At 40.0% G+C, this 25670-nt stretch overlaps 11 protein-coding genes across 12 annotated transcripts; 5 read left to right on the plus strand and 6 right to left on the minus strand.

Annotated features, from left to right (window-relative positions):
- Positions 1-1434: 1434 nt before the first annotated feature.
- On the plus strand, positions 1435-4192 carry LOC100114509. 2 transcript variants are annotated; one of them, XM_031922160.1, is made up of 3 exons: positions 1435-1665; positions 2057-2493; positions 2569-4192. In XM_031922160.1, the coding sequence occupies exons 2-3, from the start codon at positions 2316-2318 to the stop codon at positions 3918-3920; spliced, it is 1530 nt and encodes a 509-aa protein (XP_031778020.1). In that variant the 5' UTR covers positions 1435-1665; positions 2057-2315; the 3' UTR covers positions 3921-4192. The 2 variants fall into 2 exon arrangements, with proteins under 2 accessions (XP_031778020.1, XP_031778021.1); XM_031922161.1 differs by having other exon boundaries at positions 2074-2493.
- A 538-nt stretch (positions 4193-4730) lies between these two features.
- LOC116416008 (histone H2A-like) lies at positions 4731-5207 on the minus strand. Its single transcript, XM_031922169.2, has one exon. It carries the CDS (start codon positions 5157-5159, stop codon positions 4782-4784), a length of 378 nt encoding a protein of 125 aa, XP_031778029.1. The 5' UTR covers positions 5160-5207; the 3' UTR covers positions 4731-4781.
- Positions 5208-5362: 155 nt separating this feature from the next.
- On the plus strand, positions 5363-6364 carry LOC116416011 (histone H2B). Its single transcript, XM_031922172.1, has one exon. It carries the CDS (start codon positions 5409-5411, stop codon positions 5781-5783), a length of 375 nt encoding a protein of 124 aa, XP_031778032.1. The 5' UTR covers positions 5363-5408; the 3' UTR covers positions 5784-6364.
- An 820-nt stretch (positions 6365-7184) lies between these two features.
- LOC116416013 (histone H4) lies at positions 7185-7610 on the minus strand. The gene has a single exon (XM_031922174.1). It carries the CDS (start codon positions 7548-7550, stop codon positions 7239-7241), a length of 312 nt encoding a protein of 103 aa, XP_031778034.1. The 5' UTR covers positions 7551-7610; the 3' UTR covers positions 7185-7238.
- A 168-nt stretch (positions 7611-7778) lies between these two features.
- Positions 7779-8301, plus strand: LOC116416005 (histone H3). Its single transcript, XM_031922165.1, has one exon. It carries the CDS (start codon positions 7837-7839, stop codon positions 8245-8247), a length of 411 nt encoding a protein of 136 aa, XP_031778025.1. The 5' UTR covers positions 7779-7836; the 3' UTR covers positions 8248-8301.
- A 1267-nt stretch (positions 8302-9568) lies between these two features.
- Positions 9569-10392, minus strand: LOC116416004 (histone H1-like). Its single transcript, XM_031922162.1, has one exon. The coding sequence runs from the start codon at positions 10319-10321 to the stop codon at positions 9644-9646; it is 678 nt and encodes a 225-aa protein (XP_031778022.1). The 5' UTR covers positions 10322-10392; the 3' UTR covers positions 9569-9643.
- A 2547-nt stretch (positions 10393-12939) lies between these two features.
- LOC100114477 (histone H3) lies at positions 12940-13485 on the minus strand. The gene has a single exon (XM_001599129.5). The coding sequence runs from the start codon at positions 13426-13428 to the stop codon at positions 13018-13020; it is 411 nt and encodes a 136-aa protein (XP_001599179.2). The 5' UTR covers positions 13429-13485; the 3' UTR covers positions 12940-13017.
- Positions 13486-13646: 161 nt separating this feature from the next.
- Positions 13647-14080, plus strand: LOC100114435 (histone H4). The gene has a single exon (XM_001599170.4). It carries the CDS (start codon positions 13715-13717, stop codon positions 14024-14026), a length of 312 nt encoding a protein of 103 aa, XP_001599220.1. The 5' UTR covers positions 13647-13714; the 3' UTR covers positions 14027-14080.
- Positions 14081-14900: 820 nt separating this feature from the next.
- LOC116416009 (histone H2B) lies at positions 14901-15899 on the minus strand. The gene has a single exon (XM_031922170.1). It carries the CDS (start codon positions 15854-15856, stop codon positions 15482-15484), a length of 375 nt encoding a protein of 124 aa, XP_031778030.1. The 5' UTR covers positions 15857-15899; the 3' UTR covers positions 14901-15481.
- Positions 15900-16057: 158 nt separating this feature from the next.
- On the plus strand, positions 16058-16533 carry LOC116416006 (histone H2A-like). Its single transcript, XM_031922166.2, has one exon. The coding sequence runs from the start codon at positions 16106-16108 to the stop codon at positions 16481-16483; it is 378 nt and encodes a 125-aa protein (XP_031778026.1). The 5' UTR covers positions 16058-16105; the 3' UTR covers positions 16484-16533.
- Positions 16534-16978: 445 nt separating this feature from the next.
- On the minus strand, positions 16979-25667 carry LOC100116010. Its single transcript, XM_003424908.4, has 11 exons — positions 24971-25667; positions 24740-24872; positions 24511-24676; positions 24304-24430; positions 23941-24085; positions 23616-23795; positions 19980-20156; positions 19661-19826; positions 19451-19577; positions 19250-19379; positions 16979-17364 (listed from the first exon to the last, which is right to left on the minus strand). Exons 2-11 carry the CDS (start codon positions 24869-24871, stop codon positions 17173-17175), a joined length of 1542 nt encoding a protein of 513 aa, XP_003424956.2. The 5' UTR covers position 24872; positions 24971-25667; the 3' UTR covers positions 16979-17172.
- Between the last annotated feature and the right edge of the window lie 3 nt (positions 25668-25670).

A 25670-nucleotide genomic window follows, 5' to 3' on the forward strand; every position in this document is an offset into this window, starting at 1 on the left:
ATATATTACTTAAGTTTGAATTACCCTTGATTAAACAATGGTTTTTTGTTAGTCGTCTTATAAATAAAATAATATGATAGTAAACTTGCCTTTTTAAATTGATCTCAGTTTTTTTTTAATCTGTATTTCACAGTAAAAATAATTATTGACATTCATGATGATACGCAAAACATCAAACGCGCCTAACTGTTCCGTTGAGACCCGAGGTGTAAGTTCCGCCGTGAAAACGGTGTCGAGCGAACTCAGCGAGGTCGACGTAGAGCATGTGGCTCCATCTCCCGTGCTCGAGTTGAACAAGCGGAGTCGCGACTTGCCGCGCTCGCCGGCAGCGCCGCCGGCCTCGTGTCGCGCGCGGCCGGACGAGCGCCGGGTGAGTTGACGATAAGACGCCAAGCTTGACAGCTCGTGCAGTCAAGCTAGCGAACGATCGAACGACACTTTGGCTCTTGCGAATCCGTCCGTACGTCCATCGAGTGTTTCTGGTGCTGGTGCTTGTGCTACTCTCTCTCTCTTTCTCTCTCTATCTCTCTCTCTCATTCTCTCTAAATCTCTCTCCTTTGTCTCTTTCGCTGCCTGTCGGTTCCGCGAATCGTATCTCGCGCGCGTCGAAACGTGCAAGTCGGTAGAACTGCGCTACCGACTTGAGTCAGTGGAACTGCGCCACTGACACGAAGCGAAGATTCTCTCTGAGAATCGCACGAACACGACACACACACGAACACGACACACATTCTTCTTTTTCTTCGCAGCTTGTAAAATCTTCGAGAGGGGTTTTATGCCTCACGGCTTTCCCCTCTCAATTTGAGCGCGATTAAATATTCTCGATTTTCGCTCAATCGACTTCTTTATTTCTCCCACACCTCACTCCTTGCGAACTCGAACACACACGTAAAAAGCGGGAATATTCGCCTCAGAATATTTCGCGCGCGACAATTCACCTAACCTTTTTACTTTGGTTGTTTTTTTTTATAATTCAATTTTATACGTCATTTTACACCCATTGGTAATTGAAATTTTGAATTTGAGAAACTCCCGCCAGTGCTTGTCGCAGGTTTATTGGGGCTATTTGGATCCGACGTGCAAGCGCCTTACACGTGTAGGTCGCGTTCTTATATAGAGCGCATGCGCGTCGGTTCCAGTTAACCAGCGGCTTATAAATAAAATTTTCAAATCAACTTTTGTTATAACGAAGTTAATACTAATGGTTATTTGTCATGCCAGTTCTTTGATTATCCATTACTGGTTGCATACCTTTACCATGAGTCTTAAGTGCTGCGATATATTCATTATTAATACATGTTACGTCGCAACATTTTGTCCAATGCTAATTCAGCGTTGGACGTGTACATAATTCGTTCTGCGCCTGCGCGCGTACGGAATGAGTGTGTGTGTGCGCGCTTGTGTGTGTGTGTGTGGGTGTGCCCACTGAGTCTAGCGCGGTGGCAGCACCGCGCGTTGCTGCCTCCGCCTTTTTGAGCGGGACGCACCCGCTTTTTTCGCGCGGCTCGTCTGTCAGTCATCGACTATCTTTCTAAGCATGTGGAGCTCCCTCGTGACTCCTAGAGACTGCCGAGCATCCTTGCTTACATCAAATCATTTCGTCTCCTAGAGACTGCCAGGCATCCTTGCCTACATCAAATCGCTTTTACTTCCCATCGAAATTGTGTGTGTGTGCTTGGTATTATAATTTCTGTGTATCTAATCGTCGAACCACGTGTTTGTCGTGTGCGCTGCGTCACTGTTCTTCGTGACGTCACGCCGTGCTTTTGTTCACTTTCGTATTTCGTGTTAAGAATTAATTCGTTCTTTTTCATCTTAATTTAAGTGCATTCAGTGTAGTTTAATTGCAAAATAAAAGGGTTTTTATGTCGAAAGGCTTTTCCCTATAGTTTCGTGTATTTCAATCAATCGAATCGTTAATTCCTTTCTACAAAGAAATCCTCAAAAAGTCAATTTATTCCAACTAGGCTTTTATGTGCCGCCCAAAAAAGTCAAGATTATTCCGTACACTTAACTTACAGAGATCGATAGATTCATAAGAGAATTTTTATCCAAGGTTCTTTTTCTTACAAGCCGAACTAAGGAGCCACAGAGTAAGCCATCACCTACTCCACGGACGACGCGCATGCGCGTCGCTGTCATGGCTATTGCTACCGCACTTATACTCTGTCGAATGCATTGCTGCGTTTAAGCGAAATATCTGTGAGTTCGTCTGCATAGGTGTGGACAAAAACAAAATATCCTCACGCTTTTATAGTGGATTTTTGTTTTCACTGTTTTCCTTATTAATGTGTTAATAAAATTTTTGAAAAAGGATGAAGTGTACCGTAATTAACTGCAACAACAAAATAAAGTTTAGATTTCCTTCAAATTATTTAATTAAAAATAGGTGGTTGGAAGCTATCGGAAGACCTACTTTTGTACCACGTTTGAGTCATGGCTTATGTATTGAGCACTTTAATCCAGAAGATATAATTACTGAAAGTTATAGAGGTAAGTTTGAAGTAATTTAATGACATTAAAATTGAACTTTGAAAAATTATAGCTGTATCTTAATCATATCATTAGATGGATACAAACTCCAAAATATAAGATTGAAACGTGGAGCTGTTCCAATAAAATGTCATCGGCAATCGAAAAATGATGAAAAAATTACTGAAATTGAAACTGTCTATTTGAAGGAAGAGTATTCAGTAAATGAATTTGGGTTGGATTCCAACACTGCAATAAAATTGAATCAATCCCATAATGTTGTCGATGAAGATCCGTCTTCAAATGGATGTACACAGGTGTATTCGACGAGCATATCAAATGGGCAAAGTCAATCTGTTTCAAAATATTTTAATAAAAATTTTGTTGGCGCTGATGAGAATGAAAATGGCAGTGACGATTATAAAAATGATATTGAAATGTCACTTCCAAACAATTGCAATTCGAATATTCAATGTGATATGGATGTTAGTGAACAAGAAATTTGTAACGACGTTAGTAAACCATGTAAATGTAACCAAACTAATCATCAAAATAATTTTAAGATAGAAAAGCTATCAATATCATCGCAAACACATGCTACTCCTCGTTATACGATTACCGATTTTAAAAAGAAGCCAAAATCGTTATTTCACTTTATAGGATTGGAAAATTACGAGAAGTTTCTGGCGGTTTTACATTCATTAGGGCCAGATGTATATCACTTAAAATACGTAAGGACCATTTTTGGAAATTTGGGAGTACCTGATCAACTATTTTTAGTTTTATGGAAGCTAAGACGATATCCAAATGACATTGAATTGGCAGAACATTTCAATCTATCTGAAGTGGATGTGAGAAATATATTTATTACATGGATTTTATATATGTCCAAAGTATGGTCTCATATTGATTTATGGCCAAAACGAGAACTAATAGATTTTTATATGTCAAAGAAATTTGAGAAGTACTATTCTTCTGAATACGTAACCGTGGATGAAATGGAAATCAAAACAGCAACTTTAAGTAATTTTCGAGAAAGGCTATCACCTTTCGGCACGTGTAAAAAAACTGATACTATAAAACCAGGTATTGCAGGGAGTCCGGATACATTGATTTCAGACTCTCTTGCTTGTGAAGGATTAGTTAGTGATTGTTCAATTATTGAACAAAGCGATTCTTGTAAAAAATGCCAATCTAAAGATACAGCAATTTGTGATAAAGGTTCTCTGGCTCAGAATTTTACTCCATGTAATCAAGCAGTTTCTACTAAAACTCCATTGGTGACAGACTCGATACCAAATAAAACCGTGAAAAAATTAATTAAACTGATCGAAACTTTCACGATACTTTCTGAAAAACTAAGTCATCATTATATTCCACTGAAATCTGAAATACTTGGAGTATGTATAATATTGACTAATTATAATGACAAACTAACAAGAGTTTAAGCTTTGAAGTGTAATTTTAAAATAAAAAGAAGGTTTGCATAAAAATTAGGAACCTGGACGAATTTTTGATAATAAATGTGTAAAATCAATTGTCATCGCTGAATACTTTTTTAATAATGTTTTACAACAACCTATTTTACATAATGTAGCATATCCAACATTCATATGGCGTCCAACGCTTCGTGCGATATATTTTTATTGCCGCTAAATTTGCACCTGTTGACACGTAACCTACTGTATAAATTAGGAAAATAAATATTTTGTACAAAAAAGTTTAAGAGTAAACTTTTATTTTAAGTAGTTTTATTTACTTTTGTTAAGTTAGTTTTACTTTTAGTATTTTTGATCAGTCTAAAAGGGCCTGGTGTACGCCCTTTGTACACGATATACTATCTTTACCGCTAAAATAAGCTTTTTTGCCCGTGGGTTAAAAAAGAGTCACTAGTCCCAAATGATAAATACAAAAAACGCGTATATCGTTACGTCGTACAAAAAATAATATGCCAAAACTTGTGTATGATTGATATAATTTATATAACTTATATTGCGTATTATAAAATTTTAAAAACGTGCAAGTCAAAGTTCTGGAACATCATATAGTTTTCGGGGCAATCTTGGAATCCTCGTATGTTTAAGATTTCATACCAGGATCAAACTAGAGTCTAGTCGCAAAGGGGTGGATTGCTTTAGCCCCTATACTAGTGAGTAACCTTTGTAAAAAGGATCAATTTTCACCGAAGTCCCGGAACACGGGCTTAAAGTATGTATGTATATATGAAAAACAGCTGTTTTTACGTTTGAAATTTTTGGTGGCCCTGAAAAGGGCCGATTGGTTGTGTTAAAATTGTCAAGGCATAATATTTAAGAGCTTTTCTCGGTCTTCTTGGGAAGAAGCACTGCCTGAATGTTAGGCAGAACACCACCCTGAGCAATGGTGACACCGGAGAGCAATTTGTTGAGTTCCTCGTCGTTGCGGATGGCCAGCTGGAGGTGACGGGGAATGATCCTCGTCTTCTTGTTGTCACGAGCGGCGTTACCGGCCAACTCAAGAACTTCAGCGGCCAAGTACTCCATGACGGCGGCCAGGTAAACCGGAGCACCGGCACCTACTCGCTCAGCGTAGTTTCCCTTCCTCAATAGACGGTGGATACGTCCGACGGGGAACTGGAGTCCAGCCCTGTTGGAACGGGTCTTTGACTTTCCCTTGACCTTGCCACCACCTTTGCCGCGTCCAGACATGTTGAAATGGAGTAGAGTAGAACTTGGTTAGCAGACGAAACCAAAGCGACTGATGCCCCGGCCATACGCGTCTCCCTACTTATACCCATCAGCGGTACTGCGCCGAGCCAGCCGCGACGCTTCGTGCTACAGCGGTGGGGAGCGCGGCAGCTGATTGACTCGGAGCAGCTGCGACGCAGCTCTTAAAAGCGAGCCGACGCGACGGCTTGGCATCATTCAGCTTACGCTCGTATACTGAATACTATCGCCATGGCACCAAAAGCAAGCGGCAAGGCAGTCAAGAAGGCCGGCAAGGCCGTCAAGAACATTACGAAGGGTGACAAGAAGAAGCACAAGAAGAGGAGGAAGGAAAGCTACGCCATCTACATCTACAAGGTGTTGAAGCAGGTCCACCCCGACACTGGTGTGTCGAGCAAGGCCATGAGCATCATGAACAGCTTCGTCAACGACATCTTCGAGCGTATAGCTGCTGAGGCCTCGCGTCTGGCTCACTACAACAAGAGGTCCACCATCACCTCCCGGGAGATCCAGACTGCCGTCAGGCTTCTGCTCCCCGGTGAGCTGGCCAAGCACGCTGTGAGCGAAGGCACCAAAGCTGTCACCAAGTACACCAGCTCCAAGTAAATTGGATGCAAACATGACCATTTGACAATTTAAAACAATCGGCCCTTTTCAGGGCCATCAAATATTATCAACGTTTGAACCAATTATTATTGTTTCATAGTTATTTATATAGTCATGAATAATAAATTTATTTGTTTATCAATGTGAGTGCCATCGAGTCTCCATGTACTAGCTCTCTACTTACTTTGGCACCGCCTAGTGCAATCGAAAAGTAGGAAGGATGAATATTGTCAGAATATTATTACCGAGTTCCAAGCCGCTCTTCTACTATTACTCTATTACATTACTTTACTGGATTACAAAAAAAAAATACATTAGTTAAAATTTATTTAATTTATTTTGTTGTGATGTATATTAAATATTATCTTATTAAAATATATCGCTAAGTTCAATATGTAACGGACTATAGTGCGCAACAAAATGAGTAAGAGCGTTAACGAGTGTATGAGGGAACGAATACATGTAAGTCTTCCCTCTTACGGTATGTGAGTGAATATCATGTGACCGCGACAGCTGCCAAAAAGTAAGTTATGCTCTCGCATCTTTCTTGCCTTCTGTACTTCGATGCGAGCGGACGTGTTCACGAGGCGGTTGCCGACCACGTTTTATTACAATATATTATTCTTAAACTAAACCTAAGTGTTACTCATTATTTATTCACGCATATCAACATATTTAATAATTCAACAAGGCATTATAGTCTGAAATGAAAAAAAAACGAAGGAATAAGAATAGGTGCGTATATAAATGTAGTGTGGAACTGAAGGTTTACTTTTCCTTCCTTGAAAGTTGGCGATGGTTATAGGGACACATATCAGGCAGATACTGCGTGAATATCGTTTTATTACAACAATATATTTGTCATTCGTGCACGTGGACATCTTTTTGTCAAAATTTTCTTAATATTTTTAAGAAAAAATTTACATATATATACACAAGTATACGTGTATATTTATAAGTGTTAAATGCATATCTATATTATGCTCACTGATACGCTCACGATTTGCATGTGTGCGTCAAATCACGCAGAATACACTCCCATCTACGCACCACACATGTGTGTATATGTATATGTATATATGCATGAAATATTTAGTTATGCAGTTAACTCGGGTTTCAGGCTGTGCATCATGGCGCCCTCTAGGCCGAGTTTCACAGTGAATATTTTCATCCCAAAAAACGCAGAAATCAATACATGCATTACAGAAACTATGGTACGCATACAAGAGAGTCGCACTCGCCTTCGACTCATAGTGTAATCTTCACACTCGGTCTGAAAAATCCTACTTAACGCCCTTGGTACAAAATATACTGTTTCAAATTATTACCTATTCGATATTCCATGTCTAATTGACGGATTTTATAATATAAATAATTAAATTCCAACGTTTTAATATTTGGTGGCCCTGAAAAGGGCCGATTGTTTTAAAAATTGCATACAGGGAGTCAGGTAATTTAACCGCCAAATCCGTAGAGAGTGCGGCCTTGTCTCTTGAGAGCATAGACAACGTCCATGGCAGTGACGGTCTTCCTCTTGGCGTGCTCGGTGTAGGTTACAGCGTCACGGATGACGTTCTCAAGGAAGACCTTGAGGACTCCACGAGTTTCCTCGTAGATCAGACCGGAGATACGCTTGACACCACCACGTCTAGCCAGACGGCGGATGGCGGGCTTGGTGATGCCCTGGATGTTGTCGCGCAAAACTTTGCGATGGCGCTTGGCTCCTCCTTTTCCCAAACCTTTTCCTCCCTTTCCACGTCCGGTCATGATGAATGAGTAGAGACTAGTGCTGAAGACGAGTACAACCAGCAAACTGATGCCGGTGCTCGAAAGCGGGGCGCCTTTTATAGGCTGCCAGTCGTGTTTCCCTCTCTCCGATCAGCGACAGCTGCGTGCTCCGACGGCTTGGGAGATCAGAAGCTTCCCCTTCCACTACTTTTTCATCCAATCGTTTTGGAGCAGCTGCGCAGCGAGAGCGTACAAATATAGCCGCCTTCGAGGGTTGAATCATCATTTTCGTCTCGTCGTTGGAACGTTACGGATCTCCTGTACAATGGCACGTACCAAGCAAACCGCCCGCAAGTCGACCGGAGGAAAGGCTCCTCGCAAACAGCTAGCCACCAAGGCCGCTCGTAAGAGCGCTCCTGCCACCGGAGGAGTGAAGAAGCCCCATCGCTACAGGCCCGGAACCGTCGCTCTTCGTGAGATCCGTCGCTACCAAAAGAGCACGGAGCTCCTGATCCGCAAGCTGCCCTTCCAGCGCCTTGTGCGTGAGATCGCCCAGGACTTCAAGACCGACCTGCGCTTCCAGAGCTCGGCTGTCATGGCCCTGCAGGAGGCTAGCGAGGCCTACCTCGTCGGTCTTTTCGAGGACACCAACCTTTGCGCCATCCACGCCAAGCGCGTCACCATCATGCCCAAGGACATCCAGTTGGCGAGACGTATCCGTGGAGAGCGTGCCTAATTCATTAATTACCTCTGACTCTTTCAAACAATCGGCCCTTTTCAGGGCCACAAATATATTCAACAAGGAACATTTTACTATTTTGTCTTGAATTTATGATATATGTAATATATTCATAAGAGATGAATTTATTGTTAATCACAGAAAACGTGTCACACTTCTATGGGAAGGTTTTTTCAGGCTTTTACGATAAGAAGCTAAGCGACGCTTTCCCACTACATATCAATGACGCTTCTTTTCAAACATGACCGCGAGTCATGGGTTAAGCCCTCAAAGCCCTTACGGAACGAGCCAAAAATTCCTAAAAAACCAACATGCGCATAAGCTTCAGGCCTCACAATGGAACTTTTTCCATCGTTACCATACTTACTTTAGTCCAGAGACTTTACACCGAATAAAATTCTGCTAGGATCAATTCCTTCTCGATATACGAATTTTATCTCGAGTAAGAAATTCAGTCGAATCGAATTTTGCGCAGGCATCCCTCTACTATTTTGCAGTCCGTCTGCGGTAGGATTATGACACAAGCACAGGCGCGAGATTGTCAGCGATATCCTTTGGTGCAGCCAGCCACCAAGTTCATCATACGTATTAGCTCACATGCAGCGTACGAAATTAGACAATAATCTCTACATACAAAATGTTTGAGTGTTGCTGTGGCTCGTGCTTTTATAGTTTTACGGCTAAGTTTATTTCGCGCTCCCTGGCAACTCGAGATTGACAGAAAGTCGACGCCACTGTTTGTTTTAGAGATATTAACCATTTCGATCACAGTTTCATTACAACTATTACTTGCATGCTCAACGAATGATAACGCACCGGCTACATTTCAGCGGCAGGAAACCTTGCTGATACATGGAATTCATACGCGCTATTCACAAAATCTCACTTTGACGGGAACGTCGGTTCTACACTCTTTCCGCTATTCTATGGCTCCGCAAAGTGTTATACAGAGAAATCCGTCTTTATCTGATAGTAATTGATGAGACGGAGAGTCCTTCCGTGTATCCATGGCTGAATGACATAAGGCTCCTAGACTGTTTACCGGTCTGAGAACGCTTTATCTCCGAGTGAGTGTAGTTTTGAGATTTTCGTACGTCTTTTGTATCACAGATGCTATTACTTTTCTACAATTTTGTTTTGGTAATCCTGTGTGCTTTGTAAGTGTGCAAAACTACCATTATTAAACTACAAAATTATAGAAAATGAATCATTCACACAAAGCGCTCTCGAAGCTTCCGCTGAGATAGAGCTGTATCTTTATTCTTTGCATGTTGTTTAACTTTTAAATAAAAATAATTGTCGCTACGTAAAATATATATTGATGGCCCTGAAAAGGGCCGTTTGGTTAAAGAGTCAGGTGGGCCCTGAAAAGGGCCGATTTAATTTGTGTAATTTACTTCTTGGCTGCGGCTTTTGGTTTGGCAGCCTTGGGTGCCGCGGCCTTCTTTGGCTTAGGCGCCTTGGGCTTGGTGGCAGCTGGAGCCTTTGCGCTCTTCTTAGCCTTTGCCGGTGACTTGGCGGCCTTAGCGGGCTTGGCGGCTTTGGGCTTCGCAGCAGCCTTGGGCTTCTTAGCAGCAGCAGCTGGTTTCTTAGCGGCGGCGGTTTTCTTCTCGGCAGCTGGCTTCTTAGCAGCCGGTTTCTTGGCTGCGGCCTTCTTCTCGCCGGCTGGTTTCTTCGCTGCTGCTGGCTTCTTGGCGACTGGTTTCTTTACGATCTTCTTCTCACCCTCTGCCTTGGCGGCGAGCTTGAAGCGACCGGATGCTCCCGATCCCTTGGTCTGCACGATCGTCTTCTTCTCGACGGCGGACTTGAGGGACTTTCTGATGAAAGTCGATTGCTTGTCGACGTCGACCTTGTAGGTGGCAGCGATGTACTTCTTGATCGCCTGGAGAGACGATCCCTTCTTATCCTTCAGTGCGGTGATGGCAGCCAGGACCATCTCAGCTGCTGGAGGGTGAGTGCGGGGCTTCGCCGGTTTCTTGGCTGCTCCGGTCTTCTTGGCCGCTGGGGCCTTCTTCGGCGATGCCACTGCTGGTGCAGCGGGTGCTGACTCGGCTACTGCGTCGCTCATGATGATGCAATGGGGTTCTAGAAGTTGCTTCTGTAACGGTACGGTCGAGAATGATGCCGCACTGCCAGTCGGAGCTCCTTTTATTTATGGAGCGCGGACCTCAGAGAGAGCCCCGCCGACTAGAGCGCGCTTTCAGCATAAGCCCGGTACATCATTTTTACTATCACGAATACTTTGTTAACCGCTTCTATTGTCAAAAACAGGTTTCAAGAAGCTTTTACTATCCGAGAATTATAGTAGATATATTAAATTTTGATATGCGATTGCAAGAAATCATCTATCACATTCATAAAACGTAATTACTACAGATTTTCTAACGAGTCATAGTTTCCGCGTAGTGACTTTTCATTACATAATTCGTCATAATTATTTAAATAATATATTTTTTTTATATTTTCTTTCTTGATATTGATGTTGGATCATTACTGTACTATTAGTATTGATTTTTTTAAGAAATAAAGAAAATAAAGTCAGCTTTTGTAAGGTTGAAACATGAGGTTGTCGCAGCGAATTATTGTAGGGGTACTGGATAAAGGTTATATTCATTGCCGAATTTCAATAATATTATTATAGTAATAATTATTATTATAAACTTCATGAAAAAACCATTTCTTGAATCTAAGTAACTGACGTCTTGCTCATAAATCTTTAGTAATGCGTGAATTTTACAAGCATGCTTGGTTTTTTTGTATCGAACCTCTCTTTGTACGGAAGCGTTAATCAATTTTAGTACTAAAAGCTCTGTACATATGATATTTTTCATGATGCAGTGCATCATAAAAAATATAATATATACAGTGCTTTTAGTATTGAAATTGATTAACGCTTCCGTACAAAGAGAGGTTCGATTCACGATGCACTGCATCATGAAAAATATAATATGTACAGTGCTTTTAGTACTAAAATTGATTAACGCTTCCGTACAAAGAGAGGTTCGATACAAAAAAACCAAGCATGCTTGTAAAATTCACGCATTACTTGTGTTGAATGTGTTAACACTATTAATAAGTTGATCCTTTAAAAATGTCAAACTAGGCAATTATTACACTATGAGCCAGCCATCAAATCGTTAACTTTAGTTTAAACAAGAACTTCTACCTTAGTTATATTTACGTTGATATATATAGAATCTGAAATTGAGCGTGTTACAGATAACTTGCTTAATATAAATGTTTACTCTTTTAAGTTTAAAGGTCACTAGAGAGTTAAATTAATAACTGAGAAAATTTAATAAAATATTAAACTTTATGGTATTATAAAATTCACTTCTAATTTTATTAATATTTTTTTGAGAGGATAGATTTTTTCTACACTTAATTTTTTATACTAGGAGTTAAGACGTGCTCTACGCGTTTCGATTTATAATTTTTTTTGACTCTTCACTCTTGAAGGTTAAAAAAAAGTTGAATACGCGTACAAAAATGAACAACTAATTCGGAAGGCTCAGGCCTGGGCTATCGTTTTTGGGGGCAGATAATAATTTATTTTATTCTAAAAGTAAGAGATTTGAGATTTAATCATATATCGCGTGTAAAAACGAGCAGGCAAGTTTTATAGGTTATGTTGTACACTGAAGTTGTAAACTCGTAAAGTACTTCAAGCAAGTAAAAGTTTAAGAGATTCTAAATATATCAGTATTTGTTTAAATTTATTCGAGAATCATATTATTAACTTAATTCATTACAACCATTATTTCTCTACATATTGTTCTAATTTAAATGAAAATTTAACTTTGAATTCAGAATCGACCAGCATACACGCCCTTTTTTAACGAACTATTAATCAAACGACAAAAAGAATTCCTTCAAGATGAAGTGATCGAAACTTTCAGGTAAGATTCGTTGGCTGGAGTCCTACTCTTTAAAATATGAAACCTGGAAACGCAGAATTACATCAACATTTCCCCTAATTTTTACCTTAGCGCAAGTAACTTCGAGAACGCATTATCTTGGCTGTCATTATGAGAAAGCCGAATCTCAGCATAAACTTCGAGGACGCCCTGCTTCGTTGCGAGTGTATCTTAAAGTCCTTTTAGTTATTCTTATTCCATATGCGATTTTTAAGCGGCAGCAGAGATAGAGCTTCCTTGTACTTAGGCATCGACATGCTCATCTGCTTGACGCTTCTTCGCTCTATCCGATCTAGATTATTCTGAGACCAAACTAAGAATTATTTTCAAATCGATTATTTAGTTCAACAATTTAGAAGTAGGGTATCACTCGCATCCTGCATTCTACATAAATTCGGCAATGCCTATATTTGCGTAATGCAGAATCAAATCTTCTTTCTCGATTGTTGCTGATTGTGTCCTCGTCATCTCCGGTTGTCGCCTAATTTTGGTTTATTTGTGAGAACATTCTCATCTTACAAGTAGGCCTATGCGCCTAACCCTCATTTTTCTTCTAATTTGTATTTGCTGATATTCGCTACCCTCGGGTATGCGGTAATGTCGCTGTTATTGGATGAATAGTCATAACAATGTACTTAAGCTATCGCTGCCCTATCAAGGGCACACAGAAGCAATGTAGCTTATGCTGTTGTCTTTTCTGTATACAAAGAGTGACACGGTTTTTCTCTTATGAATACATTACATATATCACAAATTCAAGACAAAATAGTAAAATATTCCTTGTTGAATATATTTGTGGCCCTGAAAAGGGCCGATTGTTTGAAAGAGTCAGAGGTAATTAAAGTAATTAGGCACGCTCTCCACGGATACGTCTCGCCAACTGGATGTCCTTGGGCATGATGGTGACGCGCTTGGCGTGGATGGCGCAAAGGTTGGTGTCCTCGAAAAGACCGACGAGGTAGGCCTCGCTAGCCTCCTGCAGGGCCATGACAGCCGAGCTCTGGAAGCGCAGGTCGGTCTTGAAGTCCTGGGCGATCTCACGCACAAGGCGCTGGAAGGGCAGCTTGCGGATCAGGAGCTCCGTGCTCTTTTGGTAGCGACGGATCTCACGAAGAGCGACGGTTCCGGGCCTGTAGCGATGGGGCTTCTTCACTCCTCCGGTGGCAGGAGCGCTCTTACGAGCGGCCTTGGTGGCTAGCTGTTTGCGAGGAGCCTTTCCTCCGGTCGACTTGCGGGCGGTTTGCTTGGTACGTGCCATTGTACAGGAGATCCGTAACGTTCCAACGACGAGACGAAAATGATGATTCAACCCTCGAAGGCGGCTATATTTGTACGCTCTCGCTGCGCAGCTGCTCCAAAACGATTGGATGAAAAAGTAGTGGAAGGGGAAGCTTCTGATCTCCCAAGCCGTCGGAGCACGCAGCTGTCGCTGATCGGAGAGAGGGAAACACGACTGGCAGCCTATAAAAGGCGCCCCGCTTTCGAGCACCGGCATCAGTTTGCTGGTTGTACTCGTCTTCAGCACTAGTCTCTACTCATTCATCATGACCGGACGTGGAAAGGGAGGAAAAGGTTTGGGAAAAGGAGGAGCCAAGCGCCATCGCAAAGTTTTGCGCGACAACATCCAGGGCATCACCAAGCCCGCCATCCGCCGTCTGGCTAGACGTGGTGGTGTCAAGCGTATCTCCGGTCTGATCTACGAGGAAACTCGTGGAGTCCTCAAGGTCTTCCTTGAGAACGTCATCCGTGACGCTGTAACCTACACCGAGCACGCCAAGAGGAAGACCGTCACTGCCATGGACGTTGTCTATGCTCTCAAGAGACAAGGCCGCACTCTCTACGGATTTGGCGGTTAAATTACCTGACTCCCTGTATGCAATTTTTAAAACAATCGGCCCTTTTCAGGGCCACCAAATATTAAAACGTTGGAATTTAATTATTTATATTATAAAATCCGTCAATTAGACATGGAATATCGAATAGGTAATAATTTGAAACAGTATATTTTGTACCAAGGGCGTTAAGTAGGATTTTTCAGACCGAGTGTGAAGATTACACTATGAGTCGAAGGCGAGTGCGACTCTCTTGTATGCGTACCATAGTTTCTGTAATGCATGTATTGATTTCTGCGTTTTTTGGGATGAAAATATTCACTGTGAAACTCGGCCTAGAGGGCGCCATGATGCACAGCCTGAAACCCGAGTTAACTGCATAACTAAATATTTCATGCATATATACATATACATATACACACATGTGTGGTGCGTAGATGGGAGTGTATTCTGCGTGATTTGACGCACACATGCAAATCGTGAGCGTATCAGTGAGCATAATATAGATATGCATTTAACACTTATAAATATACACGTATACTTGTGTATATATATGTAAATTTTTTCTTAAAAATATTAAGAAAATTTTGACAAAAAGATGTCCACGTGCACGAATGACAAATATATTGTTGTAATAAAACGATATTCACGCAGTATCTGCCTGATATGTGTCCCTATAACCATCGCCAACTTTCAAGGAAGGAAAAGTAAACCTTCAGTTCCACACTACATTTATATACGCACCTATTCTTATTCCTTCGTTTTTTTTTCATTTCAGACTATAATGCCTTGTTGAATTATTAAATATGTTGATATGCGTGAATAAATAATGAGTAACACTTAGGTTTAGTTTAAGAATAATATATTGTAATAAAACGTGGTCGGCAACCGCCTCGTGAACACGTCCGCTCGCATCGAAGTACAGAAGGCAAGAAAGATGCGAGAGCATAACTTACTTTTTGGCAGCTGTCGCGGTCACATGATATTCACTCACATACCGTAAGAGGGAAGACTTACATGTATTCGTTCCCTCATACACTCGTTAACGCTCTTACTCATTTTGTTGCGCACTATAGTCCGTTACATATTGAACTTAGCGATATATTTTAATAAGATAATATTTAATATACATCACAACAAAATAAATTAAATAAATTTTAACTAATGTATTTTTTTTTTGTAATCCAGTAAAGTAATGTAATAGAGTAATAGTAGAAGAGCGGCTTGGAACTCGGTAATAATATTCTGACAATATTCATCCTTCCTACTTTTCGATTGCACTAGGCGGTGCCAAAGTAAGTAGAGAGCTAGTACATGGAGACTCGATGGCACTCACATTGATAAACAAATAAATTTATTATTCATGACTATATAAATAACTATGAAACAATAATAATTGGTTCAAACGTTGATAATATTTGATGGCCCTGAAAAGGGCCGATTGTTTTAAATTGTCAAATGGTCATGTTTGCATCCAATTTACTTGGAGCTGGTGTACTTGGTGACAGCTTTGGTGCCTTCGCTCACAGCGTGCTTGGCCAGCTCACCGGGGAGCAGAAGCCTGACGGCAGTCTGGATCTCCCGGGAGGTGATGGTGGACCTCTTGTTGTAGTGAGCCAGACGCGAGGCCTCAGCAGCTATACGCTCGAAGATGTCGTTGACGAAGCTGTTCATGATGCTCATGGCCTTGCTCGACACACCAGTGTCGGGGTGGACCTGCTTCAACACCTTGTAGATGTAGATGGCGTAGCTTTCCTTCCTCCTCTTCTTGTGCTTCTTCTTGTCACCCTTCGTAATGTTCTTGACGGCCTTGCCGGCCTTCTTGACTGCCTTGCCGCTTGCTTTTGGTGCCATGGCGATAGTATTCAGTATACGAGCGTAAGCTGAATGATGCCAAGCCGTCGCGTCGGCTCGCTTTTAAGAGCTGCGTCGCAGCTGCTCCGAGTCAATCAGCTGCCGCGCTCCCCACCGCTGTAGCACGAAGCGTCGCGGCTGGCTCGGCGCAGTACCGCTGATGGGTATAAGTAGGGAGACGCGTATGGCCGGGGCATCAGTCGCTTTGGTTTCGTCTGCTAACCAAGTTCTACTCTACTCCATTTCAACATGTCTGGACGCGGCAAAGGTGGTGGCAAGGTCAAGGGAAAGTCAAAGACCCGTTCCAACAGGGCTGGACTCCAGTTCCCCGTCGGACGTATCCACCGTCTATTGAGGAAGGGAAACTACGCTGAGCGAGTAGGTGCCGGTGCTCCGGTTTACCTGGCCGCCGTCATGGAGTACTTGGCCGCTGAAGTTCTTGAGTTGGCCGGTAACGCCGCTCGTGACAACAAGAAGACGAGGATCATTCCCCGTCACCTCCAGCTGGCCATCCGCAACGACGAGGAGCTCAACAAATTGCTCTCCGGTGTCACCATTGCTCAGGGTGGTGTTCTGCCCAACATCCAAGCTGTTCTTCTTCCCAAGAAGACCGAGAAGAGCTCTTAAATTTATGCCTTGACAATTTTAACACAACATATCGGCCCTTTTCAGGGCCACCAAATATTCAAAACGTATTAACAACTATAAATTTAATAATTTGATTCATTTGGTCATGGCCAAAACCTATGTAATGCCTATCCTATAAAAAAGAATGCCCGACAAGTGAACCCTATAACACGTGATTTACAGCCTCCGGTTAGGGCCGATGCTTCGTCCCTTAGCAGAAACTGCCCGAAGTTCTAGCCTACCTGATTTTGCGTATTTTTTCGTCCCCTTCAAGCCTATGTAGGTTAGATTAACGAGAAAACGTGCTAAGGTACCGAGAATGCCCTGAAAGTGAACACCGTGAAACAAGCAATTTATAGCTTCCGGTTCGGGCCGATGCTTCGTCCCTTAGCAGAAACTGGCGGTGATACAGACCTAGCTGATTTTGCTTATTTTTCCGCCCCCTTAAGCCTATGTATCTATATTTAAACGTTAATTTTTATCTGATCTAATGAATTTATCATTTATTTTATTTTATTAATTATGTATAAGATTCATCATATGAGATTATTTTGAAGATTGCTTAATATTGATTTGTAACTTTGTGTTTGAATCATTAATGTTGGTCAATCAGCATTATCCGTGATAATATACCAGATATGGGATTAAAAATCTATTAGTCGTTTTAATTGTACAATAAGTGAATAATTCTATGGCAGTAAAGGTCCTTGCTTTGCCTGAATTGTGATTTCATTGATTTCTACGTGAGGCGGTACTGTCAGTGCGTGGACAATGGAGAAAGCTACGTCTTCTGGTTCCAGTGCTGGCATTTTAGAAAACATTGAATTTTTATTAATCGCTGCGACCACCATTTCGGTTTTCACCAATCCTGGACTGACATTCTAATAAAGAAAAAACGATAAATTAGTAAGATAGTAAAGTAGTGGGACTTCATATTACTAATTTTTTTTTTTTTTCAAATTGTCACAGCGTGATGTGAGTTTAGAAACGTATCTTTTTATGCAAGGAGTCGCCCATCGGTGAGCTATTCAGCGTCTTACGAAGATAAGACAATGATAAATACCCTGCTCTGGTAGCAAATGGCCGATAAGTTCTGGCCCGTTCCCTAGCGACTCGGTAGAAATGAAACCCAGAATCCGTCGAGAAATACGCGTAGTTTCTACGCTGAAACCCGACTAGCAGTTCTCTTAATTTTTTGCGCATACGCGTACGATTCAGGCCAGGCATAGGCATACTTGAAGTATATGACGCGTATTGTAGAGGCTGTCTGTTATGTTATACAGCAGAATAGCATAGCAGACAGAACTACAGTTTTCACAGTTTCAGTCAATGTTGAATGATGAAATTTAGCCTATTAATTTATCTAGAATGATTTTGAAGGGAAAATATGATTTTCAAAGTGCCCATTCAGAGTGAAAACCTAACCCTACACATGCATACTGTCATATATGACAGTATGTACAAGCATGCTGTACTGACTGACTTTGTGTTGTTCAAGTGCAATTACTGTGTGAAAAGTGTGATCGATGCTCAAAGTCACCAATGATGAGGTTTGCACAGATATTTCAATCTCATCAGTATGTGAGCGCAGTCACTGTCAACCACCAAATCTCTCATAATCATGCTAAATCCATGATATTGAAGTTTGATGTCTGTTCTTTTGCATTAAGACTTGTTAAATTATTTAGAAATAGCCTGCCATCTCAGTTTTCACTTAACAGTCTTGGTTCGTCTTTGCACCCTGAACCCTATGGCTTTGGCGCCAAAAATACAGGTGGGTCTATACATGAAAGTTGAATTCATATCATCTAGAATGAATTCAACTCAATATATTGTTACAACATGCCAACACAAATTAAATTGCAAAATTTCAATGCTCTAGGTTTTCAAATGAGAGCCAAAATAAAATTGTGAAAAAAGTAATCGAAATCAATAAAATTTTATTTTGCTCTCACTTAAAAACTATCATACCTAGAAAGCTAAAATTTTGCAACTTAATTTGTGTTGGCATGTTGAAACAGTATATTAAGTTGAATTCATTCTAGCTGATATGAATTCGACTTTCATGTACAGAGCTACCTGCATTTTTTGACGCCGAAGCCATAGGGTTCAGGGTGAAAAGCCGAACCAAGACTGTTAAGTAAAAACTGATATGGCAGTCTGTTTCTAAATAATTGAACAAGTCTTAACGCAAAAGAACAGACATCCACCTTTAATATCATGGATTTACCATGATTATGAGAGATTTGGTGGATGAGAGTAACTGGCTCGCACACTGATGAGATTGAAATATCTGTGCAAACCTCATCATCGGTGACTTAAGCACATTGATGACACTTTTTACACAGTAATTGTACTTGAATAATACAAAGTCAGTCAGTACACAATGCTGTATATAATGTCATGTATGAGAGCATGCATGTGTAGGGTCAGGTTTTCACTATTAATGTGCACCTAAAAATCATGTTTCCCCTTCAAAAAACATTGTAAATGAATTTGTAGGGTATATATATTCATCAACTTATGAATATTTTCAAACAATTTCAATGCAGAGCAGGATCATTGGTGTAAAAAGTAAGGTTGTATGAACAAATCATAGAAAAAATTCTACCGAGATTTCTTCCTCATCATGTCGGATTTATCGGGGCTTTCATGTAGATTCTACTCTGGAAACCTGCTAGATTTGAAAAATCTCGGTAGCTTTCAGGTACTTTCTCGGGAACGCTGCTACCAGGACATGACACAGAATTTTATGCATTTTCTTACCGTGACGCGAATGTTCGATCCTATTAGTTCATTTTTCAAAGTTTCGGACAGTGCTGTGACAGCAAATTTTGTCGCAGGATAAACATTGAACGCCACTAGTCCTGGTGGAGGCACCATGTGTCCAAGTACGCTGTTAACAATGTTAAACTTTAAAATAAAACCTTCTGGCAGTGCACTGATGAAAAACTAACGATATCATACCTGTTGATATTGATAATGTGAGCTTCTTGCTGATTTTCCTTCATCAATTTTATAGCCTCTTTTGAGCAGTAGAGAAGGCCCAGTAAGTTAACGTTGATAATGTGCTCTAGTTCTGGAGTGGGTGTCTCTACAGACGATGAAATAGTTGTATTACAAAACGAACTTTCATTATATTATGATTTTATAAAAAACAAAATTTACAGATGATACCTTCTATTTTTTGGTGCTTGACGACCCCAGCATTATTTATCAATATGTTAACCGCTCCCAACGTGCTCTTCACCCAGTTCAAAGCTTCGATCACATTTTGCTCTTTCGTTATGTCGCACTCTTTTGCATGGAATTGACCTGGACCACTAGCGTCTTTCATTGCATCCTGTACAGCAAAAACCATTTTTTTTTTTTTTTTTTTTTTTTAATAAGTCTTTAATTGTTGGTAAAATACGATCATTACGGATCTCATAATAACGCTTTTCGATAGGATGGACGTCATCGATATTTCATTAAGTAAAATATCGGTTCAACAAACCTCCATCTTCGCCTTCCTTCTAGCTAGACCAACGACTATCAAGCCCTGCTGGACCAAAGCTTTGCTGATAGCCAATCCGATTCCGGCAGACGCTCCTGTCACTACTGCTACCTTATCCCTCCAGCGATCCATTTTTAAATAATAGAATCTATTTATATGTTGCTCTTCAACAGCAAACTAAAAAACACTTGTATTAATGTGCCGGCGACGTTCTATACAGCCCGACTGGCACTATTGCGCGTGAGTAGCAAAAAAACTGATATAAGCCGAGTTATAAGCGTCCGCGAGCGTCATGGGCGAAGCTTGTTTTACTGTAGCTTACTCACTACTTCTTTTTGCTCCCAAGGTCATAAGCGTTTATATCATCGTATACGAATCGCATGTACAGTTATAAAAGAGTTATCGTGTCGATTAGATTTCGCGAAACCTCGTTCACATTTTAGAGCCAAAAAGCTGAATTTTATGATCGCATTGAGAAAAATTAAATTGTACGTGCAAAAGCACGAAACTTGGAAAAACCGTTGTTTAATATAAAAACTCGATCGATGAGATATATTTATGAAGGGTAAAAAGCTGCGTAAATGTTTTTTTAATGACGCCATTAACAAAAGGAACGTAGATCAGACACATCGAATAAATTATAGCCATCTGATTCGATCATTATATCATCACAATAACTTGAAGATTGTGACATAATCTCTGAAATCATCCGTGTATAAGATATGACGTTTATTTATAAAACTGAATAAAAGTTGTATGATGAGTTTGCGTAAATTCGTAATTTCTATACGGCTATTCGATTTTGATGATTGAACTTCACCTTCTTATTGGGTAGTAAAGTTAATTCGGCAAACTCAACGTGAAGCGGTGCGACTAGAACGTGCATAATGCTATTTGTGACGTCCTCCGGCTGCAAGACCGCCTAATTTCTCAGTCAAGGATATACTTCCCACTCCAGCTCCATCAATTCGGCTTTGGTGGTACCTGGGACTTATATTCTGAAGAAAAATCAGTTACTTGAGCAGTTAAAATTTGCAAAAAAAAGGGATGATAACAAATGACCGAATCGGAATTTTTGCTATTTGCTCAATAGCTTGAATCTTTATGCATGTAACAAATTTTATAAACTTCAGTGAATGCATAACGTCCTGACTCGTAATATTCTTGTACTCACGATTTAGAGAAACTTCGGAATGAGTTTAAGGGGACACAACACATTTAAACTTCGAAAAAATCGAAAAAAAATTTTTTATTGCTTATTTTGACAGGAAATGTTCCGTAAAACACGCTCCTGAAAGCCGTTTATCAAAAAAAAAAAAAAATTTCCCGTAAAGTTAGAAGCAAAATACTAAAACAAAATTTTTATCGTTTTTTCGTAAAATTGCGTATTTTTCATTTTTTGTCTCATACGACTAATAATTTTAATGTTAAGTTTTATAAATTCAATCTGAATAAAATTTTTATTGTAAATGTTGAAAATACTATTTTTTTAACGTAGTAGTATATACGGATATTATGCTCCCCATATATATTTTAGTAAACAAATTAGTGCGTATTGGTAAGATTTTTTGCGTTATTTTCGAGATAAATGTATAGTTTCGCTTCTTATATAAGGCTCCGATGTATACGTAGAGTCATTTATTTGAATTCAAATATCGCGCGCCCGCGCGCCACCTGTGGGCAGGTTAGAAGCAATGTGTCTGAGAAGGACAGAGCGACCGTTCTGCTGTTCTGCTAGCAGACAGCAAATATTTCAAAATACAGCTGATATAGTCCTGGGATGTGTTTTACACTGAGTAAACACAGCTGATGTCTTTAATGCATTAAAAAAGCTGATATTTCTTAAAAGTGTTTTTAAATTAATCTAAGTAGTATTTGTAGTGTTTTTGGGGTTATAACTTATAGCTTATAACCCTAAAAAGAAAAAAAAGTTAAGTTATTTAAAAAAGTGTGAAGTATAGTGTTTTTAAAAATATGTGTGATAATCGAGATGCCAAGGGAAGGTTTGCGAGTACCCATCCTGACAAGAAGTACTCTCGAGGAAGAGGCAAGAAGAGGCCAAGAAGATTTCTAGGAGCAACATGCAAGGATGAACCTGCCAACAGGACAAGACCTTCAAGTTCAGCAAGAAAGATACAAACTCCAGCAGCGGAAGGAACCTCTGTGGTCAGGAATAGACTGATTGATATCAACATTCTATTTCCTGCTCTCGAGGAACTTTTGATTTGCAAATAATGCCATGGTCAAGTTAAACTTGGCGAATCTGAAGCTCAAGGATTAAGATTCAAGATTGAAGTAGTGTGCATTGAGTGTGGTCAGCTGGCAGCTATCAAGTCATGCAGAAAAGTTGGCGTCTAGAACCATACTTGGGAGAACAACAGAAGAGCAGTGTTACTTTTCGTGCTCTTGGACTTGGACACGCTGGTCTATCAACATTTTGTGGGTTGATGGACTGCTTGAAACCTATGGCTCAGTCTGCATATGATACAATCAACGAATAATTTAGTGAAGTACGTGAGAAAGTTGCCAAGGGCTCTATGAAGACTGCAGTGATAGAAGGAAAAGCCACTACAGAGACTGGAGCACCCGGATGAAACGTTTGGAGGTTAGACTGGTAATTTTCTGCAGTTTTAACTTGAAGATTCTACACAGTGACCAAAAGAAAAGCTAAGTATAAAGTGTTATTATTATCAAGAATAAAATAACCTTTGTATCACATTTTTATAAAAATTCATAAAATGCCTTTTTTTGGTTACAGGGAAGAAAAGCTGTACAGAACCCAGAGGTATAAGTGGGAATATACCTCATAATTGCTGAGAGTCAAGGTCTATGTGTGTGGAACATAGAAAACTTGGTCCCAAAGACTTTGGTAAGCATTAATTCTTGTTACACTTTCAACAATTTTCATAAACTTTAAAGTTGATTTTCTCTAAATGTTGTTTTTACTGATTTCAGCTCACTGTCCGTAGGATTCCAAGTGAACGCATGGTTCTTTTGGGCTCAAACTCAAGGAGCATACTTTGTACACTTGTAGTTTTGGTATGAATGCAGGGATTTTGATTTAAATGTTTAGAAAATGTTTTATACACAAAAAGGTGCCAGAATAAGCGAAAAACAGAAAAAAAATGCAGTTTTTTCATCGCCAAATAATTTCTAAACATTCAAATTAAAATCCCTGCATTCATACCAAAACTACAAGTGTACAAAGTATGCTCCTTGAGTTTGAGCCCAAAAGAACCATTCGTTCACTTGGAATCCTACGGACAGTGAAAAAGTTCACAAATTCTTGCACCGAGTGCCACACTGGGCCAGCAGGAATAATGAAGGTTTTAGCATGATAAAATTAAAGGTATTTATGCTAAATATATCTATAAAAAATTTCAAATGATTTACTTAAAATTTATAAATTTTTCTCAGAGTTCTTTTTTTTTCAGGGTTTAAAGGTGTTCTGTCCCCTTAAGGAAAGTGCGTTTGCGAGCCGAAGGCGAGTAGTGCGACCACACGAGGTAAAACAAACTGTTAGCTTTTGGTGCGCATTAATTAATTTTTAATAAAATCGCTTTAAAATTTTGACAATTCTTAACATGGTATAATATTTACAACAATAGAGATAAAATTATGTACAAAGTCAATTTAAAATTTCTCTCCCAGTGGTTTAATAGTCAGTTGGGTTATTTGAACGTGTGGAGGTGTTTGGAGAACATATATAACAGAATCTGCAACATCGTCTGCGGTCAAGTAAGGCATATCAACGAATTCCGACTCATTAGCTTTGGCTTCGAAAATTTCTGTGAGGACATATCCTGGGCTAAGATTCTGCAATCAAAAAATAAAACTATTGAATAGGCATATTTTGAATTTTCCAGAATCACACTGACTCATTCTTTTTTTTGCTATTTCTTATTGAAAGTGGAGTCGTGAAACGATTACCACATTCTCGAGGACTATTAATATAACTTACCGTTACGCGTATTTTGTGGCCCATTAATTCATTGATCAAAGTTTCCGAAAGCGCCGTCACTGCGTATTTCGAAGGCGAATAAACGTTGCAATGGTTATCATTGCCGCCAAACCAGCTTTGATGAGCTACTCTTAAGCCAGCCACACTAAAAAGCATGAAATATTTTTAATATATGTATATGCCCAAAATTTTAATACTAAACATAACAACGTGAACTATAGCATGTAATGAACCTTCTACCGATATGTTATCGATTTATTAACTATGGATAAGATAACGTACGAAGGCACTACAGATATAAATTTCAATGTACCTACTGCAGTATTTCATTGCGCCAGCTGTCAAATAAAATACTATCTGTACCTGCTTATATTGATCACGTGTGCTTCATTGCCATTTTCCTTTATAATCTTAGTCGCCTCTCTGGTACAGTACAAGACTCCCATTACGTTCACGTCGATGACCTGCTGCAAATCTTCTACGGAACATTCTGAAAAGAATATTATCTTGTAAATTAAAAGATACTACTAATGCTAACGATGCAAGCGCATGTGGAAAAAATCGCCATACGTTCGATGGACTTCATCTTTATCAGACCAGCATTATTAACGAGAACGTGAATGGTTTTGAACGTATTCTTGATGTACTCAAAAGCTTCTTTGACGCTGTCAGGATTAGAAACGTCGCACTCTTTGGCGTAAAAGCTTTTGGAATTCTTTTCGCTCTTTACACCATCCTGTAGGATAATCAAATTATTTAATAAGATTACGCAATCAACAGAATGAGCGTAAAAACTTACCAACATCTTGTACTTTCTTCTAGCAAGTCCAACGACGATCATCTCTTGGCGGAGAAGAGCCTTGGTGATCGCCAGCCCGATTCCCGATGAAGCTCCTGTCACTACGGCTATCCTGCCTATCCAGCGATCCATCCTGTATAACAGTTAGTAATATCGATCATTTTAAGAAAAAAACATTCGCGCAACCGCACGGTAATCACAAAATTCTTTTAGTGCACAAAATCATCATACTTGATTAAGATTGATCTTGAACCAACGTATCAACCGGCTGTCGACTAACTACTTACTCGATAGTTTTATTTAATCTAGCGCTATATATGAAGGTTAATCAAAGCTGAACACTCCACGACAACTAGCGACAAGTTATGCGATAATCTGGTACCGGCAACGATCTTTTTAAGCGCCATGACTTACACGTGTCCAAATTTCTATACACAGACGCAAGTCGGTACTGGGGTTTTTCGTTATCGATCGAGGAAGTATATTAGGATTTAAAAGGCGGTGGAAAGTAACAGCTGTAAGTTTTGAAATATATACAAGTTAACATGTACATACTCGTCGATGTAAGCGGTGCTATACAGGATAGTTGAATAATCTACGGAAAAATATTCATCGAGAGGGATTCACGTGAACTTCCGAGTTAATTTTTGAATGGTTTCATAGACATGTATGTCCACGATACGTTTTGCTCTTCAGCTAATGACTGATAAGTTCACGCTCACGCTGCGATTAGAACTTTATATAGCTATATATAGACTGTTAATTGCTACGCTTGAATATTAAAAAATTCTGTACTGTGTGTCGGCGCATGTATTTACTCTCAAATAATTCAATTTACATAAAATCGCATGAGGTCGTTAATTGTTGGCTTTCTTGCCAACGTGCGTGGAATGATTAAGAACTGGAGTGCGAACTTTAAATATAAAAAAAA

Source organism: Nasonia vitripennis, chromosome 1 (assembly GCF_009193385.2).
Source record: "Nasonia vitripennis strain AsymCx chromosome 1, Nvit_psr_1.1, whole genome shotgun sequence".
Lineage (NCBI taxonomy): Eukaryota > Metazoa > Arthropoda > Insecta > Hymenoptera > Pteromalidae > Nasonia > Nasonia vitripennis.

Coding starts and splice junctions, on each gene's coding strand:
- LOC100114509 (XM_031922160.1), top strand. CDS start 2,316: ATGAAGTGTACCGTAATTAACTGCAACAACAAAATAAAGTTTAGATTT. Junction 2,494..2,568: donor AATTACTGAAAGTTATAGAG/GTAAGTTTGAAG, acceptor TCATATCATTAG/ATGGATACAAACTCCAAAAT.
- LOC116416008 (XM_031922169.2), bottom strand. CDS start 5,159: ATGTCTGGACGCGGCAAAGGTGGTGGCAAGGTCAAGGGAAAGTCAAAG.
- LOC116416011 (XM_031922172.1), top strand. CDS start 5,409: ATGGCACCAAAAGCAAGCGGCAAGGCAGTCAAGAAGGCCGGCAAGGCC.
- LOC116416013 (XM_031922174.1), bottom strand. CDS start 7,550: ATGACCGGACGTGGAAAGGGAGGAAAAGGTTTGGGAAAAGGAGGAGCC.
- LOC116416005 (XM_031922165.1), top strand. CDS start 7,837: ATGGCACGTACCAAGCAAACCGCCCGCAAGTCGACCGGAGGAAAGGCT.
- LOC116416004 (XM_031922162.1), bottom strand. CDS start 10,321: ATGAGCGACGCAGTAGCCGAGTCAGCACCCGCTGCACCAGCAGTGGCA.
- LOC100114477 (XM_001599129.5), bottom strand. CDS start 13,428: ATGGCACGTACCAAGCAAACCGCCCGCAAGTCGACCGGAGGAAAGGCT.
- LOC100114435 (XM_001599170.4), top strand. CDS start 13,715: ATGACCGGACGTGGAAAGGGAGGAAAAGGTTTGGGAAAAGGAGGAGCC.
- LOC116416009 (XM_031922170.1), bottom strand. CDS start 15,856: ATGGCACCAAAAGCAAGCGGCAAGGCAGTCAAGAAGGCCGGCAAGGCC.
- LOC116416006 (XM_031922166.2), top strand. CDS start 16,106: ATGTCTGGACGCGGCAAAGGTGGTGGCAAGGTCAAGGGAAAGTCAAAG.
- LOC100116010 (XM_003424908.4), bottom strand. CDS start 24,871: ATGGATCGCTGGATAGGCAGGATAGCCGTAGTGACAGGAGCTTCATCG. Junction 19,827..19,979: donor GAAGGAAGGCGAAGATGGAG/GTTTGTTGAACC, acceptor TTTGCTGTACAG/GATGCAATGAAAGACGCTAG. Junction 17,365..19,249: donor GATCGAACATTCGCGTCACG/GTAAGAAAATGC, acceptor TTTCTTTATTAG/AATGTCAGTCCAGGATTGGT.